The 20210-nt window shown below is 44.7% G+C and overlaps 1 protein-coding gene across 2 annotated transcripts in view; it reads left to right on the top strand.

Annotated features, from left to right (window-relative positions):
* The first annotated feature begins 12613 nt into the window (after positions 1–12613).
* Positions 12614–20210, top strand: part of VPS45 (vacuolar protein sorting 45) — a 43192-nt gene continuing 35595 nt past the window's right edge. For both annotated transcript variants that reach the window (XR_015543541.1, XM_087397352.1), the window contains exons 1-3: positions 12614–12847; positions 13123–13318; positions 13398–13477. Coding sequence is in view for 1 of the 2 variants with exons in the window: in XM_087397352.1 (XP_087253478.1) it covers positions 12758–12847; positions 13123–13318; positions 13398–13477 (366 nt within the window). In the remaining variant the exon portion in view is untranslated. The remainder of the gene's footprint in view (positions 12848–13122; positions 13319–13397; positions 13478–20210) is intronic.

Here is a 20210-nt window from a genome sequence, read left to right as displayed (position 1 = left end):
TCCTCCTAAAATGATGTATTTCCTTTGTACTTTTGGTGTGTGGCTCCATGTCCCTCATTAGTCTTTGGAGCCAGGAGGGGATGTACTGTGGGAGCCATGTGTTTTTGGATTTGATAGGTCTATTTGTTGGTGCATTGGTCTCCTAGACCTCTGAGTTGATCATGCATCCATGCATGATGAGCCTCTAAGCCATGCTAGATGAGATTTCTATGTTGTGCTCACTAGCCTCTGAGCCATGCTCACTTGCCTTTGAGATTGTGTGGGAGCTATGTCTAGTTCTAGACCGGCATGCACAATTTTCATGACCATCATTATCATGACTTTGGTTCCATTCTTGTAGTCCCTCACCTTTTCTCCATGGGGGGATGTTAGGAAATGGAGACGTTATATCCTAGAGTGCCACATGTCACTATGGGACTTATCTCATATACATTTGATACTTAGAGTGTGTGTGCCTATCCTATAAATGCATTGTACTTTCTCATGTCAAATCTATCAAGCCTCAAGCCTTTCTTGATCATGTAAGTATTTTGCTTGGTTGTACATTTCTTTCTAGCATTATTTCATTTCCATTATGTTTGCCTAGTCTTGCTTTTCTACTTTCCTTCCATTCCATGTCTTGCATCTTCATGGGCTTCATTCCATTATGGGGTATTTATACAAGTTGGAAAGCTTCTCTCTCTGCATGTAGGAATTGTAAAACATTCTCTCTCTACATGTATAGCTTGCATATAGAAGTTGCATGTAGGAGTTGCAAGTTGCATGTAGGAATTTCATGTAGAAAATGCATGTAGGACTTACATGTAGGAGTTGCATGTAGAACATGCATGTAGGAGTTGCACGTAGGAATCGTATGTAGAGCTTGCATGTAGATCATGCACGTAAGAGTTGCATGTTGGAGATGCATGTTGAGGATTCCTAAGAGAGATTATTCTTAGCCTTATACAAGTATGAGTGGAGCTTTGCCACTACTCTATACACACATTCTATGCTACCTAAGTCCATGTTGGCACAGAGACAACACCTGTTGCACCGACCCCTTGTAGTAGCCCAACAAAATCATCCAGGTGTCTACCCATATGGTCAACCTTGGCTAGCCGATTGCAAGCCTATTTAAGGCCCTAGTGTAGGGCCTTTACTGCCCTATCTACCATGCACCTTTTGTGTTGTGAATCCCTCCCTAGTCCCCCTATCATCTATTGTCCCCCAAGTGGGGTCAGTGATTTCTAACACTAACGCCATGATCTTACAGATAAGAAGTCGAGGAGATAAGTGCCAACTAACCATGTGTGGGAAGAAACCAAAAAATGCCTTACTTGATTGGCCGAGGAGGTGATACTAGCCATGCAAGAGGATTCCACGATCTCGTTTGACAAAGGAGCATCTGCGAAGGCCATCTCTCTTAACAAGACATCTATGGGTAATGAGGAAGGGGCAGAAATAGGGGAGAGGAGAAACAAGGTGAAGGGGGAGCACTATGCAAGTACATGGGGAAAGAAGGGGAAAATAGGAGAGGCAGGGAGAGGGGAGAGTATCACAAGAGCTAAAGGAGCAGTGAGTGAAGAATTGAGGGAGGGGAGGTTACGAGAGAAGGGGGGGAGAAAGAGGGGGGAATAGAGGAGGAAGAGCTAGCACGGTAATTAGTCAACGAAACGGTTGTTGGAGGGAAGCTAGGAATAGAGGTGGGAAGTTAGGGAGGGAGAGAAGAGGAGAGGAAGGGGGGTGTGGTAGAGCAAGAAAGAAGAGGGAGGTTACTACGGCCAACACTATGGGGTAAAGCAAGAAAGCAGAGGTAAATAGAGAGGGTAAGATAGTGAAGAGCAATTGTTTGAGTGTTGGAGGGCCAAAACAAATAGGCTAGGGAATAGTATTGGGGTTTAGGATCCTAGTTCTCCTTTCCTAATACGTGATTAAAGAGATTTATGGAGCCACACTACTAACTCAAACTGACTTACGGGGTATGCAAGGGAGGGAGTGCATACTTTTCTCCCAATCTGAAAGGCTCTTTGGCATTATCCCTTCATTTATAGTACCACAAGTAGCATGAGAGAAGGACCACACATAAGTCTAGGTAGAATAAGCCAATAAAGAAAAAGGGTTGCCCATTTTTTTCAACATGCTATTTGTGATATAGGAGCACCACATTAGCTTAATTATTCCTCATTAAAAACTAGGTGATTATCGTAAGATAATTACCACACCTTACTCTTCTTATTTGAAATGAGAAGGTGGTACCAAAGACAATAGGGTTGACCTAGATAGCCCATTAAATCTAAAGGTCAAATGATAGGAAGACCTATAACCATGGGATAGAACCTGTGGTGGTATAGGATTTGTGTCAGCGGAGGTCTATATTGAGGGTTGCTAGGAGTAGTAGGTCCAGACAATTCAATTACATAGGGTTTTCATCAAGTGCCTTTTGTCCCTATTTTTTTCCTAATGTGTGCAAAGGCTTGACATTTTAGGTTTACAGGCTCCTCATTTTCTACCTCCCCTATGGGGCAAATTTTGCACCCTAATAAACCTTCTATAAAACCCAAGTCTACTCCTCATCTCCCTTTGATTGTCTAGATATAGGTTCTAGGTTGGGTCTTCCATTCGCCTTCATGTGTGCTTATATGTCTTCAATCGCTTCATTTGGAATTGCATAATCAATCTTGTCTTGATTATTGGGATCCATAGCTATGCTTCCTCTAAACTAGGGAGGAGACAAGCTCTTGTCCTTAATTAGATGTTGCACAAGCTTTTCTTGATATTGGTTGCTCAAAAAGTGAATTTGAACAAGTTTTCTAGAGAAAGAGTATTAGAGATTTATGGCTTGGACACCTTATATATTCTCTAAGGAATGAGAAAGTAATGTAGAGGAAGAGTTTGATACAAAGATTACCTTCCCTCTTGGGTTCATTGCCTTGATGCCTAGAATATTCCCACTTCTAATTACATTCCACTCCTTTATATGTCATCAATTCTTTGTAATGTGGCCACCATTAATCAATACGATCATGAAGCTCTTTCAGTCTGATCGTATGGACCACACAACCACCACCAATTACAGACATAGTAGGGACCCAAAGCCCGATGCATGCTATACTCGACAACGAATGGACACTCAGATCACATCGGGTGACCTTCCATCCTTGTTCAGACCTAGGACACGACCCATAGGTGTTACAGTAGCCTTGGTTAGGAGCAGAGCCACTGCCAGGAGATCGAGACGGACAATGGCCAGCCGTTAGTGCTCCATGACTAGCTACACATCAGCATGACCCTACTTCCTCTTGAGCTTCCTTTGACATTTACATAGTGTGAGGTTGCATTAAACTGGTTAGAGCCAGCATGGCTTGGTGACATGGATTAATTGACATGATGATGAGGATTGTGGTGGTGATGATGATGATAATGATTTCATTTTTTACTGATGATATGACTATGTACTACTTAGAACTTAGCATTCAACATGGGTGATGATGCTCATTTGGTAGCTCCCACCTATTCTGCTTGATGTATCATATATATATATTTATTTATTTATTTATACATATGTATACACACACACACGTGCACACACACACACACACAAACATACATACATACATGCATGCATGCATGCACACACACACACACACACACACACACACACACACATATATATATCTCTTTAACCTATTAACCACCGACACCCCAAAAAAAGAGAGGACACTTGGCAGCTTGGAGAGAAGAGCTTGCCATGTGTCACAAAGAAGGAGCTCTTGGATGGAGGTTTGGAGGGGGAAGGAGGTGGAAAGACAAGAGGGAGGCTTTGGGGAGGAGGTGGAAAGACAAGAGGCAACTTTAGGGGCAAGGAGGAGATAGAAGTTCACCTTCGGGAGGAAGGAGGAGATGGAAGGTTAATGGAATGAAAGGAGGAGATGGAAGGTCTCAGAGCCATGGGTTAAATCTTAGCCAAAATTTAAGAATCAAAAATCCACCTTCAGAGGGGGAGTGGCTGAGGATGGTCATGCATCTTTGCCCCCCATGCAAAGCACACAAGGCACGGGTTCAATACATATGTGGAGGCTTAGGGGGGGGAGGAGGTGGAAAGACAAGAGGCAGGCTTTGGGGAGGAGGTGGAAAGAGAAGAGGTAGCTTCAAGACGAAGGAGGAGATGGAAGGTTAATGGAATGAAAGGAGGAGATGGAAGGTCTCAGAGCCATGGGTTAAGACTTAGCCAAAATTTAAGAATCAAAGATCCACCTTCAGATGGGGAGTGGTTGAGGATGGTCATGCATCTTTGCCCATGCAAGGCACGCAAAGCACCAATACAAGCGTGGAGGCTTGGAGGGGGGAGGAGGTGGAAAGACAAGATGCAGGCTTTGGGGAGGAGGTGAGGCAGCTTTAGGGGTAAGGAGGAGATAGAACGTCAATCGAATGGAGGAGATGGAAGTCATCTTCGGGAGGAAGGAGGAGATGGAAGGTCAATGGGATGAAAGGAGGAGATGGAAGGTCTCAGAGCCATGTGTTAAGACTTAGCCAAAATTTAAGAATCAAAGATCCACCTTCAGATGGGTAGTGGTTGAGGATGGTCATGCATCTTTGCATGTGCAAAGCACGGGTTCAGTATTAGTATATATAGGTGCCACATCGTGTGGTCCCGCTAGCTGTGGTCAGTCTCGCAAGTGAATGACCATGTGTTGCGAGCTCTAGGCCGTGCCTCCCAAGTATGTGCCATGTGTTGCGAGCCCAAGTCCACCCCTCCCCCCCCGTCCATGCCTCCCCCAGTTTAGGTGTCACGAACCCATCCTATTGTTGAATGCTATAGGACACGTGGCCCATTCAGAGCAGTGGTCTCCTTGTGTGATGTCAGCCGTGGCACTGCAAGTGTGCTTGGCAGTCGCCCATCTAATCCACTGTAAGCTGTACCACATCACTGTGGGTACATTAAAGCTCTCCCATGTGCCACGTCTGCTAGTCGCACTATGACGTGTTGTCGCCAAGTCACTCCACCCTTCAAACCTCCTCTTGCTCTCCGTCGAGCCTCCTGTGACCCTCCCCCCTCCTTTTTCGAAACCTCCACAATGCTTCATGTGGCAGGTTTGGGAAATCTCTCCTTAATATTGTTTTTGGTGGCTTATTACATCTTTATTCAAGACCTAGCTACCACTCAAACTCTCTAAAATGCATAATCTTCATAGTAGAAGCATTTAACCTCGCACAGACCCGCAATATCCCCGTGAGTTTGCTGCATGTGCTGCATGTTGCCTTTTCTAGCGCCTTGTTTTCCTTCTCTATATCCTCTCATTTTCTATAGCAGTATTCTTCACGATGTCTAGGCTTTCCACAGTATCCGCATGTCAGGTCTTTCTTCTTATCTTTGCCACAATAGGCTCCTTCACGAGATAAGCATGCTTTGGATCAAAGCTTGCCTCTAGCTTTTGATGTTGTTGGTCATCCAGGAGAGTAGCAACCATTTCGTTCAGGGAGATCTCATTGTTTACTCGAAGGATATTTACAATTCCATTATATGAGGGAGGAAGGCTTGATAAAAGAACTGCATTGAAATCATCATCAACTCTAACATGAAAATCAATAGCTGCCATAGGATTGCTCTCATTGGACTCATATGCTCTCCAAAAGTGACGTTATCCTCCATCTTCAGATCGAAAAACTCCTGCTTCAACAACACTTTGGAATTCTTGAGGCATTCACCAAATTGCTACCTAGTTTTCTGCAGCACTTGTTTTTAAGTTGAGGTGATGACTATATCAAACACTTGTAAGAGATTACAAAGATATGGTGTTGTAGGCAAAAAGTCAACCTTATGGTTGACCAGTAGTACTTGGGTACTATATATACCAAGTACTTGTATTGTTTCATTTGAACATTTCTATTGGAGCTTTCTTGTGTGTGCACTCTTGCTCACTTGTGGTCACAACCTATCTCCACTTTGTTCCTACATTTGGTATCAGAGTGCTTCCGTCTCTAGAGCCCATTCCCGTGCTTGCTTCCAGACTCCCGCAAGCTTGGTGCTCCAGTGCGCGTTCCTAGTTCTCACATTCAGCTCTCTAGCTTTTGCGTGAGGCAACTCCAATAGTCCAATGGCTGTTTTTTAACCTTTTGAGGTCCAACTTCGACGTTTTTTGAAATTTCGGAGCTGCCCGCATACAAACAAGCCTGTCCCACACCATTTCAGGTGAAAAAAAAGTTGGTTTTTCTGTCCATACAGTCCATACAATTGCGCAACAGTGTCACGTGTCCGTACAACTTGTCGAAACCTAATTTCGAGCCCGTAAGAAGGTGATTCGAGTAGTTTTTGGCTATTTTTGGGCGTTTCTGCTCAGATCTGGATCTTTTCAGCTCCAGTCTCTCCGGGGTGTGTTCCAGAAGCTCCAGGCATCTCCATACTTCTCTAGGCTCTTCTCTACATGTGTATTGCATTCAGAAGTACTCCCGATAGCTTCATTCAGCTCCAAACAGCTCAGTTCAACTCCTTTGTCATCTCCAACTTGCCCACACAATCAGTGGACTGTTTTGCAGGTGTTTCAGGCCAAGGTACACTTTCAATAAGTATTTTGAGCTGTGTATTTCACTTCGGGACTGTTTTGCAGCCCATACTCTTGCACTGTTAGGTGCATTTGTAGACAGTCTGCATTGTTGGGTGCATTTATAGTCACTTTACAGTTGTGGATGCTTTTGAGCTTCGTTGGATGGATTTGAGCACTCGTGGGTGCGCTCTTTCAGATTTGGGTTGTGCATTTTTAGTTTGGGATTGCACTTCAGATTGCAGCAAAGCGCAGTGATTCGTTGATGCCATTTGTGCAGTGATTGCATTGTGCAGTCAGCGGGATTTCAGAGCAGCCAGTGGTACTTTGCATTTACAACTATTATTAGTTTGGGATTTGCAGGCACATTTGCAGCCAGTTGCACTTTTGGGACTTGTAGTTCTTTTTGCAGGTACATTTGCAGCTTGTGGGTATCCCATTTTTACATCATGTCAACTCTTTCAGACAATTTTGGCAATTTGTCCGAGGGTGACAAGCTGGATGGACCAAACTATGCCTTGTGTGGTCATTCATGCTTAAGAACATCTTGGTTGGTAAGGGCTTGTGGGATATTGTTAGTGGGGATGAGGTAAGGCCAATAGGCTCATCTACATCCAACACAGCTTCTTCGGGTCAGACTACAGGCAGACAGAAGAATGCTACAGCCCCTCTTGCTAGTCCCATAGCATCGACAGAGGAGCAAAAGAAGTTTGACCCCCGCAGTGCCCAAGCGATGTTTTTGATTGCCACAAATATGAAGAGGCACATTATGACAACTATTCAGTCGTGCAAGGATGCAAAGGTAGCATGGGAAATATTGGCAAACATGTATCCTGTTAAGAATGAGGCAAGGGCTAGTGCCTTGACAAATCAGCTCAAGGATCTCAAGATGCAGGAAGGCCAGACCATCACTGATCATATTGCCAGCATCACTGATCTAGATGATCAGCTTGCAAGTATTGATGAGGAAATAGAAGACAAGAAGCTCGTCTCTATTACTCTCAATAGCTTAGCGCCCTCGTATGGCACATTCATCACTTCATTGACCATTGTTCTCAGGGCAGCCCCACTCTCGTTCGATGAGTTAGTTGGGCTTTTGTTGCAAGAAGAGGAGAGATGCTCAAATTTTGCCAAAGCCTCTCATCAAGGTGAGCAAGCACTTGCCATGGGTGGAAAGGGCAAATTTCAGAAAGTTTGAGCCAAAACACAGCCATACAACTCAGCCCAAGGAGGGGAATGCAAGCACTTCAAGAAAAATTCAAAAAAAGGGCAAATTCAATTATTGCAAGAAGACAGGGCATTACATCGCAGAGTGTCAAAAAGGATTGCCAATGAAAAGAAGAGGCAAAGGGACAGCTCTAGCAGTAATTTTGTTGCCCCCACTGAAACTCGTGCTTCAGATGCACATGGTGAAGCTCATCTTGCCCAAGGTGATAGAGATTTTGTGTTTGCTGCATTTAATGAGAAGATGGATGCCAGGGGGGATTTGAATGCTGCAAATCAATCAGGGGATGCTTCCCTTGTTGCAAGTGATCCATGGTATATCAACAGTGGTGCTACTAAGCACATGACCCCTTGCCAGGAGTGGTTTGAAAGCATCACACTTGTTCATGGCAGACAGGTTACGTGTGCCAATGATGCTTCTCAAGACATCATCGGAGTTGGGCACATTCCCATTCAGCTTGATAATGGGAAAGTTAAGTATATCCGAGATGTTTGGTATGTTCCAGATTTGAGGCAAAATCTGATTTTAGTTTCAAACTTTGGCCATGATCAACATATGTTGGACGAATTTCAGGATAACCAATGCCGGATCAAGGATCCAAAGAAAGGGTATGAGGTTGTAGCAACAGGCACATATGACAGAGGCTTGTACAAACTTGATGCTTAGCCTTATGATCAGAAGGTATTGGCTGTAGCAAACATTTCGCAGGCTTATTTATGGCATGCCAGGTCTGGACATGTCCATCACAAGGCATTGTCCTACTTGTACAACATTAATATGACTCAGGGAATGCCAAAATTACAGCAACCAACAAATGAAGTGTGTGAGGGGTGTGCACTTGGCAAATTGCATCGCTTGCCATTCAGTAAACAAGGCAAGAATTGGGTCAAGGCAACCAGAGTGTTGCAGATAGTGCACAGTGATGTATGTGGCCCCATGACTATTTCCACACATAGAGGAGCAAGGTACTTTGTGACCTTTATAGATGACTTCTCCTGGTTCACATGGATTTTTCTCATGAAGTAAAAATCCGAGGTGTTCTATTGGTTTCAGGAGTTCAAAGCTATGGTTGAGAACCAAACCAATTCTAGAATTGGAACACTCAACTTAGATAGAGGGGGAGAGTACATGTCACATGCATTCCAGGGATTTTTGAAGCAGCATGGGATTAAACATCACTTGACATGCCCTTACACACCACAGCAGAATCCACTCCCTAAGAGGAAGAATCGTACTCTCATGGAAATGACAAGATGCATGCTGAAATTCAAGAGAGTCTTAAAGGCTTTTTGGGGAGAAGTAGTTGTGACAGCCACTTATATTCAGAACATATGCCCTACCAAAGCTTTGGTTAATGTGACTCCATTTGAGGCTTTGTATGGCTTTAAGCCAAAGGTTAGTCATTTCAGAATTTTTGGCTTAGTGGCATATGCTTTGGTTCCAGATGCACATTGGACAAAGCTTGATGACAAGAGTGTCAAATGCATTTTCGTGGGGTATAGCACTAAAAGCAGGGGATTTAGGCTTTATAATCCCGCTACTAAGAAGGTAATAATCAGCAGAGATGTTCTCTTTGCTGAGAGTGAGTGCATGCAGCACGCTAGTGCAAACTTGCCACCATACGATGACACCTCTTTGGACATCATCCACCAGTTTGAGAATGATGAGACAGAGCCTCATCATTCATCCAGTTTGAGAATGACACCTCTTTGGACATCATCCAGTTTGAGAATGATGAGACAGAGCCTCTTGATGCTTCCCCTTCTACTTCTCATAGTTCAGATGGCTTGCCACATGTTGAGGATGGCTCTCCCTCAAATGTTTCAAATTTGCAGCCAATTAATGAGAATAGATAGCCTCATGTTTGGAGGATTTATCAATGTCATGAGGCCACTAAAGATGTTGATGCAGCCCCGAGTGGTACAACAGAGAAATCTATTCCACATTGGGCAAGGTTGACCATTCAAGATGCTAAGGATCAGCCTACTTTGGGGAAAACCAGGGCGAGCACTTGGAAAAATAAGCAAAAGGTCAATTTTGCTTTGATGACCTCAGTGATGGAAGCTGAAAATGAGCCTCAGAGCTTCAAGGATGCTCAGCATAATCCGACATGGCAGAAAGCTATGGAAGCTGAGATTAAATCCATTGAGAAGAATGCCACATGGGACTTGGTTAATGCGCCGATTGGGAAAAATGTAGTTGGCACGAAATGGATTTATAAGGTGAAATACCATTCAGATGGCACAGTTGAGAAATATAAAGCCCGTTTGGTTGCCAAGGGGTATGCACAAGAGGAGGGGATAGATTATGAGGAGACTTTTGCTCCAGTAGCCAAGATGACCACTATTCGTTCTATCATCTCTCTTGCTACGTTTTATGGTTGGTGGATGTCAAGACCACTTTCCTCAATGGAGATCTTAAAGAGGAGGTCTATGTACATCAGCCCCAAGGTTTTGAGGTGAAGGGATAAGAGCACAAGGTATGTAAGCTCAGGAAGGCTCTATATGGGCTGAAGCAAGCACCTCGTGCATGGTATCAGAAGATACATCAGTTTTTGCTGTCCCAGGGTTTCGTAAACACTCATACAAAGCCAAATTTGTATTTCTATAGCAGCAAAAATCAGAATTGGTCATGTTGGTACTATATGTGGATGACATCATACTCACTGGCAGTGATTTGTAGCAAATTACAACAGTGCAGTCCGCTTTATGTCACAACTTTGACATGACAGATTTGGGCCTATTGCACTATTGTCTTGGCATTGAGTTTTGGTAGACCCATGATGGGATTTCTATGTCATAGACAAAGTATTCGAAGGGGTTGTTGCAGAAAGTTAAAATGGAGAATTGTAAGCCTGTGGCTACTCCATTGGAAAAGGGACTCAAGCGGAGTAAGCATGATACTACTGAAAAGTTTGATGGCACTTTGTACAGTCAGTTGGTTGGCAATTTGATATATCTATGCTCCACACGGCTTGATATTGCCTACGCCATAGGGCTTTTGAGCCACTTCATGCATTGTCCCACGATCACACATTGGAATGCAGCAAAGAGGGTTCTCAGATATGTCCATGGCACTCTCTCTCTTGGCTTGCATTATGCTTCAAATTGCGATCTAAAGCTGAGTGGTTTCACCGACTCAGATTGGTCAGGGGACATTGACAACAAACGATCCACTACTGGTTATTGCTTCTCATTGGGTTCAGGCTGTATCTCATGGCTCAGTAAGAAGCAAGAGTGAGTCTCTCTTTCCTCCAGTGAGGCAGAGTACAAAGCTGCAAATTCAGCCACTATAGAGCTAATGTGGTTAAGAAAGCTTTTGCATGACTTGCATCATGCACAGGATGGCGAAGCAAACTCTATCTTCTGTGACAGCCAGAGTTGCATTGCCATAGCCAACAATCCTGTCTTTCATGCTTGCATGAAACACATTGAAAATTATTATCATTATGTATGGGATTGTATTTCTAATGGCTTCATTGATCTCATCTATTGTCCATCTGAGGACAATGTGGCAGATAGCTTCACCAAAGCCCTATCAACAGATCTTTTCTTATGACATCGACATGGCTTGGGGATCAGAGACATTCTCACAATGTCAAGGGGGGTTGTGAAGTGATTCAATGACATTGTTTTCATGTACTCTACCATAGGTTGCATATCCATTTGGATGAATTTGTGCAACCATGGTACTTTAGGTACTGTAGGGTACACCTGAGATGTTTCCAGGGTACTTTCAGCCATATCTTTGAGGGGGGATTTGTAAGAGATTACAAAGATAGGTTGTTGTAGGCATAAACTCAACCCTATGGTTAACCAATAGTACTTGGGTACTATATATACCAAGTACTTGTATTGTTTCATTTGAACATTTCTATTGGAGCTTTTTTGTGTGTCCACTGTTGCTCACTTGTGTTCACAATCTGTCTCCACTTTGTTCTTACAACACTGAGAGCTCTCTCTAGGATGCCAAGAGCCCGTTGGTTTTGAGTCTAGCCTTGTCAGAATCTTGTTTCTCTATACCGGACACAACAGGCCAGAGTCCCTTCTCCATCATGTATAAACACACCATCAACTGCTGCGACGAAAAATTGGCACAACCTTGACAATTTCATGCTCTCAGACTTGTATTGCTTATCAAAACCAAATGACTACATCTCGGATGACCGGATTATATCTTGCTTATAGCATTGTGCCATGTTGAAATAGATCACAAGGAATCGGTGGCGCAACTACAGTTGATCATCACGCCATAATTCAACACATGTAGCTAGGAGGAGAAGACCTATCATCTTGCCATGCTCATAGCAAAGACCAAGGCAGTTTATAAGATATTCCTCCAACCATCTAAGCACCATTTGGCAAAGGGCCCACCAATCCCCCTTAACCTAATCTTTGCACCCAAGGAAGCGCGCCGCCTCCCCGCCCACACTATGTGTGGTTATATAAAATATATACATATCTATCTATATATATATGTGTGTGTGTGTGTGTGTGTGTGTGTGTGTTTTCCATTTCAAGTTCTGTGTTTTCTTTTGCTTTTGCATATTCTAAATTCTTCTTTTTCTATTTGTGTGCCGAGGTGTTCGCAAGAAGGGAATGCTTAAACACATACGCCATTTGGTCGAGCCTGCTATTGTCAGCTTAGTTTATAGTCAGGTATTTTTCAAACACTGGCCTATCATCCTTTCTTCATCGTAAATTTATAATCAACATATTATAGATTACTCTCCTTATTCATTCGCCTTAGGCAGCCTACCGCACCCTAGTTCACCCATAGGGCAGGCCATAATGACAAAAGTCATTGAACTTGTTTTTAAAAAGTCCCATGTTCCCACAAAATTAGCAATAAGGCCATAAAAGACTTTGCCTGTTTGCGTTTGCCTTTTTGCCAAAGTCGTTTCACCAACCCAAGATGCCATTTTAAAATCGCCCAATTTGCGATCCGAATTGCAAGATCTTCCCGGATCCGTCCTTTTTTCGTGACGCCCATTTGCGCATTGCCTCCATTCGCCATGGTGCTTGTCTCTGCAGTGAAGGATTATATCAGTCGTATGCTTAGTGACATTGCTGGCATGAAAGTTCTCATCCTAGATTCTCACACGGTATTTCCGATGCTCTGTCTGCGATATTTGCAGCTTGCATAAATAGTGTAAGCTGAAAATAAAGACCATCAATCGCAGGGCAGATAGCGTTTTAAATTCGTATTTAACGTCCAGTTCCAACGTTCGCAGTTGGGCTGGGACTGGCTTTTACAAAGCTTTTTGGATGTACAGCGATCTAGATAGTGCATAACGATGGGTGATTAATAACCCGACATCACGATTTGACATTGCGTGGATACTGAGTCGATTTCTTTTTCTCAAATTATGCGTCACAGGTGAGCATTATAAGCGTTGTTTTTAGTCAATCGGAGTTACTTCAGAAGGAAGTCTTTCTTGTAGAAACTATTGACTCTGCAGCCAGGGAGTCCATGACGCATTTGAAGGCAGTATGCTTCCTCCGAGCCACGGCAGAAAATATTCAGCACTTGAAAAGAGTGTTGAATAGCCCACGATTTGGGGAATACCACTTATGTGAGTAGGGCGCTTGGTTATACATTTGTAGCTCGACTTACCATAGGTAGATCCCTGAATAACAAGCTGGGTTTTGCAGACTTCTCGAACGTCTTGAAGAATTCGTACATACAAATTCTCGGGGATGCTGATGAACATGAAGCAGTACAACAAGTTCAGGTAAACTTGTGCGAGCTCTTTCGTTAGGGTGCCTTCTAGCAAGCAACTTCAATCAAATTGCATTACACCGTATGGAAGGTAACTTACAAATATTGCTCTGCTCACGAAATAATCTAGATTTTCGCCATTTTGTTTTCATAAGGGGTAACTATCACCAGTGTCTCAAGGTGACCTAGCCTGTAGGGGAAAGAAGGCAACGTACATGGCAGGGATTCTGGTATTTATTTGTGAGGTCATCATGGAGTGTCGTCAGGCTACATACCGTTTAGGCATTCTGTGACTCTAGCGGATTGTCCTTCAACCTTTTAAAAAATGAACGTCATGGTCATCAACCCATTTTATCCCATTTTATCCAAAATTACAACGAGATTGTGACCAATTGAGATGGGCCAAGTTAGGGAAGGGATATGTTGCCCTCTATGCTGGAACGTCGGTGTTTTTGTGTACTGTTTTAGGATGCTGAGGCAAAATCAGAAATAGACCTTGGCCAAGATCTTGTATGTGGTGTTTAAGAGAGATTGGGCACCACTGTCGAGAATGTCAGTTCGATTACCTCCCTTCGGGATAACACAAATTCATCCGTGTTGAGATTGAGGTAGCTGGCCTGAGTCAAAAATCTGCTATAAGGCCAATTGTGACAGGATAACAAGATGCTTCTGGGGAGAGACCATCCTCCTCGGGGCATTTCTGCACCAGGAGGACCTTGAGGGCCACAAAAAGCTCCCCATCAGTAAAAGGGTCTCTAACTGATCATGTGTAGAGAAACTATCGAGGATGTGTGTGCCCACACCTCCTTGCTGGCTACCCTCACCTACGGAGTCTCCTCCTTTGCTTGGAAGAGTTGGCAGTAGAAAGCGGTGGACATCTCTACTAGGACTCTTAGCTGCTAGTCTCATCTCTCAACCTCTGAAGTTGTGCTCCGGTTGAACATGGACTGGTACTTTGAAACAAATGCATTGTCATATTGACCCCTTGCCATACCCAACAAGCTCACGAGGACGATGAATGGTATGAGTACTCTGCTTGTTTGGCCATGGTCTCCTGTAGGTTTCAGCAAGGCAGTTCTGCTCTTGCGCCCTCAGCCTTTCTATCGATACCAAATCTCACCTGAAGGCTGAGAGCTTTCTCTCTGATCTGGAGAGCCTGCCTGCGGCTCAAGGCCTGGGCTTGCAACTTTCCACTCCTCCTTTGGATTGTTTTTGTTGTCCTAGGAGCCCACCCCATTCCGTGGGTGGGCATCCTCAGCAAGCCAAATCTAGGCTATAGCGTGTTGGACCTCCTCCTCCTGTTGGAGCATGTCCTCAATCCTGAGTCCTTGTGGGCGGAGCCCGGCGGAGCCCTTGGCCGTGGCTGCTCCAAGTGTAGAGGAATGGCGGAGTTTATCGTGCCCACTAGAATGTGTTGGAGGTCAATGTCCCCACGTTTGAGCCCAAATGTGAGGACACGGGGGCCTTGGACCATGAGGGGGAGGTGATTTGGGGGGGCTGTGTGGGCTGCTACATGCGCAGCAGGGCAAAAGGCCAGCACTTGGGAGGCCATATATTTAGGCCTACCCAAGGGGGTTGGCCCAGCCAACCAACTTACCAAGGCTGGTTAGCCCAGCTAACCATCTGGTCGCCCCACTAGGGCGAAACCGACCTGCTGGTCGGTTATTTCAAGGGGGCAGCCAGCCCCTATATAAAACCCCCCTCCCCCCTCAGTTTTGCATCAGCCATTGAAGCCTACAAGGCAGCGCGGAGCAGGGGGCATCCTCAGTCTTTTGTCCAGCCCCTTTGCTGGTTATTTGGTGCTCACCTCGGAGCTTATTTTGCCCACTATTTGGTGGAGGAATATGATCTGAGTTCTCTCTTTTTTTCTCTCTCTTGTACACACTGTCTATTCTCTACTGTTTAAGTGTGGTCTTCATCAGTGAGTTGCATCATTAAGTGTGAGAGACGGAGCTGATCCTATTCCGCAGATGGTGAGTGAGACTTTCCTCCAACATGGTATCAGAGCCAAACTGCAGCTCTAGGCTTCACATTGAAGGAAGGAGTGCCTCTACATGAAGGCGACCCCGATTCAACTTAGTTTTGCACGAGAGTTCTGTCATATTCTACTACGGCAAGAGTTATTTGCAGACTTGCTGTGTGTTGCTTTAGTCAGATGCCGAACTCCACAACCTCTTCAGCCACTGCTCTTCCTTTCTCCTCCTCCACTCATATTCCTTCTTTTACTTTCCCTGACTTTGAAGAGTCTGGGAAACTAGACAGGACCAATTATCCCATCTGGAAAGTGAAGATCTGGAGTGGCTCAGAAGTTGTGGAAGCTCACAATAGGAACGGAGGCGAAGTCAGAGGACCAATTTGATGGCAAAGGGAGGATTCTTTTGCATGTAGATGCTCAACTCGAAGCATGAGAGGATAAAAAAGCCCAAGCCCTTGCGTTGATCATAGGGACAGACATGGATTTAGTTATTCCTCACATCCAGATGGTAGATACGTCAGCAGAGGCGTGGACCACTCGGAAGGATCTATATAAGACATGCTGCAACGTCTCGTATTCTGACTCTTCAACATCAGCTCTTGGATGAGAGAGATTCTGTTAATGACCACTTGACGAAAGTCGCCTCTTACTTTTGAAGAGCTTGGACCCTTATTGCTGGAGGAGGAGCCATGGCAGAAATTGTCCAACAAAGAGGGGGACAAAGCAATTCTGGCAAAAGACAAACCTGGCACGGGCAAGTCTAAAGACTCAGGCTGAAGGCGCAGAGAAAAGAAAAAGGTTAAGTGCTTCTACTGTGAAACTCGGCCATTACGCAAAGGACTGATGAAAGAAGAAGGCAGACTTGAACTGGAGAGGGAGTCCAAGAACAAGGGGAAGCCAAAGACAGATTCAGCCAATGTCAGTGCAAAGTGAGCTCTTCTTACTCATTGAGCATTGTTCTTCTTATGCAGTGAGTGAGGGCAAGGAGGGCTGGTATGTGGCCAGTGGGGCTTTGAAACACTTGTCCAACAAAAGAGAGTGGTTCAAAATTAGGAAGGTGCTCATCTCGATTCAAAGGTGATTGTGGGGGATAGTTGGACATGTCCTATGAAGGGTATAGGCAGCATACCATTAACTTCAACCTCGGGAGATGAAAAGGTGATTTCTGGTGTACTTTATGTGTTTAATCTTTGTTAAAATTTGCTCTTGATGAGTTAGATGGACAAGCACAAGATGTCGGTACTGTTTGAAGATTAGCAGGTCACTATCAGATACAAGGAGACTGGGCAGGTGGTGGCTCAAGGAGTCCAGGGCGAGGACAATGGACTATACCGACTTACACGATCCCGCAAGATCTGACCGTATCACTAACCTAGAATCTCGTCCTCAATCCAACCAGAATCATAGCGCAGGCGCCTCAATCCTCCCGACCACCCCTGAGCACGTGGGCTACAACTCGACTCATCCATAGGCCCGTATCTAACCCAGGCATCCCATACTACCTGAGCCCGTTCAGAGGACCCTCGATACACCACCTATGATCCGCCATGTAGATGGCCAGAGTCCCGGCCTGGGTCCAAGCCCCATCCATCAGTTGAGGAGCGCTCAACTGAACTCCACAATAGCACTGGCCTTCCCTGTATATAGAAAGAAACCCGCTATAGATAGCACAATGCTATGAATGGCTCCCTCCATATAAAGCGAGCACTATATATGAAGCAATCTCGGCTAAAAATAGCCATCCAGTCCTATGCTATCCCGTAGCCCACGTTACCTTGCTATCCAACCCTAGGTACACCATGCACATGACATCGACTCAATGCCTTAATAGTACATGGGGACCATGGACGCTCGAAGTGGTGGCATGAGAGAGTTGGACATGTCAACTATGGCACTTTGACAGAGATGCCGAAGTCAAGCATGGTGGATGGACTTCCATTGATTGCATGCATTGACAGAGTTTGCAGAGCTTGCTTGGAGGGCAAGCAACATCGGGAGAAATTCCCACAGGAGGCCACATCAAGGGATTGCTGGAGTTGGTTCATTTCGACATATGCATGCCCATGTCAAGGAACTCGTTTGCAGGTTCACGTTATTCTTTGCTATTAATTGATGATTTCAGTCGTAGGACTTGGGATTTATTTCTTGGCCAAGAAATCTCAAGCTTTCGAGAAATTCAAAGAATGGAAGGTTAAGGTAGGAAAGGAGACAAGGAAGGATGTCAAAGCTTTTCGCATTGATCGAAGGGGGGAGTTCACCTCCACTGCACTCAATACTTCCACTGTGTTCAATACTTTTTGCAAGAAGCATGGAATTCAGCTTACCACAGCCCGCACATCTTAGCAAAATGGAGTTGCTGAACGGAAGCACCGACAGTCACAAAGATGGGTTTGACCATGTTGACAGGAAAGAACCTCTTGAAAGCTTATTGGGGTGAAACCGTGAACATTGCCATTCACATTCTCAGCGTGATCAAGACCAAGGCTGTTGAAGACATGACTCCCTATGAAGCATACTATGGTAATAAACCGACCATTCTCATTCCAAAATTTTTGGTTTCGTCATCGTACATGTGCACAAGGATGAAAGGACAAAGTTGGATTCCAAGAGCAGGAGGTGTATCTTCGTCGGGTATAGTGAAGAATCCAAGGCATACGGCCTCTTCTACTTGGTGAAACGATAGATACTCATCAGCAGGGACATGTTCTTTGAGGAGACAGAGCCTTAGCTAGAAGAGGAGATCCAAGAAGTTCCCATTGTACCCTTGCCAAAGTTAACCATTTAAGAAGTAAAGGAGGCTGAAGACTGCGAGGAGACAAAGGCAGAGCTGGATGTGCCAAAGCCACCTTTGAAGACAACTTCCTTGGAAAAGAAGTTACCAACGTGGTGATTGAGATCCTTGCAAGACTCTCGGGTCACGGACATCCACGAGTCTAGTTCTGGAGTTCGGAGGTCTCAGCGCAATATGTCTACTCCCTCTGCAAACTTCGCCATGGTGGCTTAGATGGATGAACCTAGATCCTTTGAGGAGGCAAAGGATATTCCAGAGTGACAAGCTGCCATGAAGGCAAAGATGGATGCTATTCCGAAGAATGACATATGGGACTTGGTGGACAAACCCTACAAGCGGAAGGTAATTGGTACCAAGTGGGTATGAACATAAGTTCAAGTCTGATGATAGCTTGGACAAGTATAAAGCTAGGCTGGTGGTAAAAGGGTGCGCTTAGGCGGAGGGTCTCGTCTTCGATGAGACATTTGCCCTGATAGCTTGGATGGTGACTATTCAGACTGATATAGCCTTGGCTGCCCATCATGGATGGCCGATATTCCAGATGGATGTAAAATTAGCATTCTTGAACAAGACCCTGGAGGAGGAGGTATGCCACTAGGCTTTCATGTTCTAGGTTTTGCTTCCAAGGTATGCATATTAAAGAAGGCATTGTACGGGCTGAAATAGACCCCGAGAGCATGGTACTAGCAGATCGACGATTTTTTCTCCAAGATTGGGTTGGCTCAAAGTCCTTCAGATGCCAATCTTTATCTTTTTTCTGAGGGGAGGAAGAGGTTGGTATTGATCTTGTACGTGGATGATTTGACATTTACAGGAGAACACAAGGAAAAGATCTCTATTGTCAAAACGCTTCTGATGGAGGAGTTTGAAATGACCGATCTAGGAACTCTACTTGGGATTGCGGTCAAGCTGAGTAAGGGCAGCATATTCATCTCGCAAGAGAAATATTGTTGGGACTTACTCAAACGGTTCCAGATGGAGGACTATAAGGCGGCGGTGACCCCCATGGAGATTGGGCTGAAACTACGTGTACATGATTCATCTCAGCTGGTGGATGCTAGTAAGTATAGGAGGATGGTGGGTAGCCTGCTCTACCTAACAACACCAGGGTAGATATCTCCTATGCTATAGGGCTGCTCTGTCAATTTTTTGCCCAACCCAGGCAAAATCATTGGAGGGTGGTGAGGTACATGAAGGGCACATACACCTATGGCATCACATATACCACAGGGGTGGAGTTGGGTGGTTTTTGTGATTTTGATTGGGCACGTGACTCGGATTTCAGGTGATTGACCATGGGCTATTGTTTTGTGCTTGCATCAGGGGCCATCTCATGGCAAAGCAAGAAACAACCCTCAGTTACCCTTTCATCTACAGAGGTAGAGTACAGAGCTGTGTGCACAGCAACGTGCTAGACATTGTGGCTCAAATGGATTCTAGAGGATATGGACGTGCTTTAGGAGAAGGCCATGCTAGCATTTTAGCTATAGATTGAGCACAAGGGAGAGAATCCACGTAACAGGAAGACTCACAGATGAAGACTTTGTGTATACAAGGTTCATACCACTTGTATTTCAGCCTTAAGAAAGACTCTCTTGGGCTTCTTTAAATAGAGCCAAGAGTTCCACCAAGTGAGATAAGGTACCCACTTGGTTGTACAATATCCATACACTTGTTTCTATCCAAGCCCACAAGTACAAGGGGCAAGTTTCATGTGAGCCTATCCATGAAACCCATGTGCCCATGTGTTTAATAATGAGAATGCCATGTGATCACACCACTCACCATTTCACTCTAGTGAATGTTACAAAGCACAACTCTCAACACCCTCTCTCAATGTAACTTTTGGGAAGAGTTACATTGGCTTACATAGAGCTTGCTGTCAAAGTGGCAAGTATTTCACAACAGTGTAATAGACAATGTATTACAAGAGATTTTCATTGGATGGTGATTGTGTTACCATATTGCTGTCTTCCTTTT

The sequence above is a fragment of the Dipteris shenzhenensis genome, chromosome 26 (assembly GCF_047967505.1).
Source record: "Dipteris shenzhenensis isolate YYH24624 ecotype China chromosome 26, Dip_SZ_1.0, whole genome shotgun sequence".
In the NCBI taxonomy this organism is placed as follows: Eukaryota; Viridiplantae; Streptophyta; class Polypodiopsida; order Gleicheniales; family Dipteridaceae; genus Dipteris; species Dipteris shenzhenensis.
The sequence above is the reverse complement of the archived record's forward strand: the minus strand, read 5'-3'. Positions and strand labels throughout refer to the sequence as shown.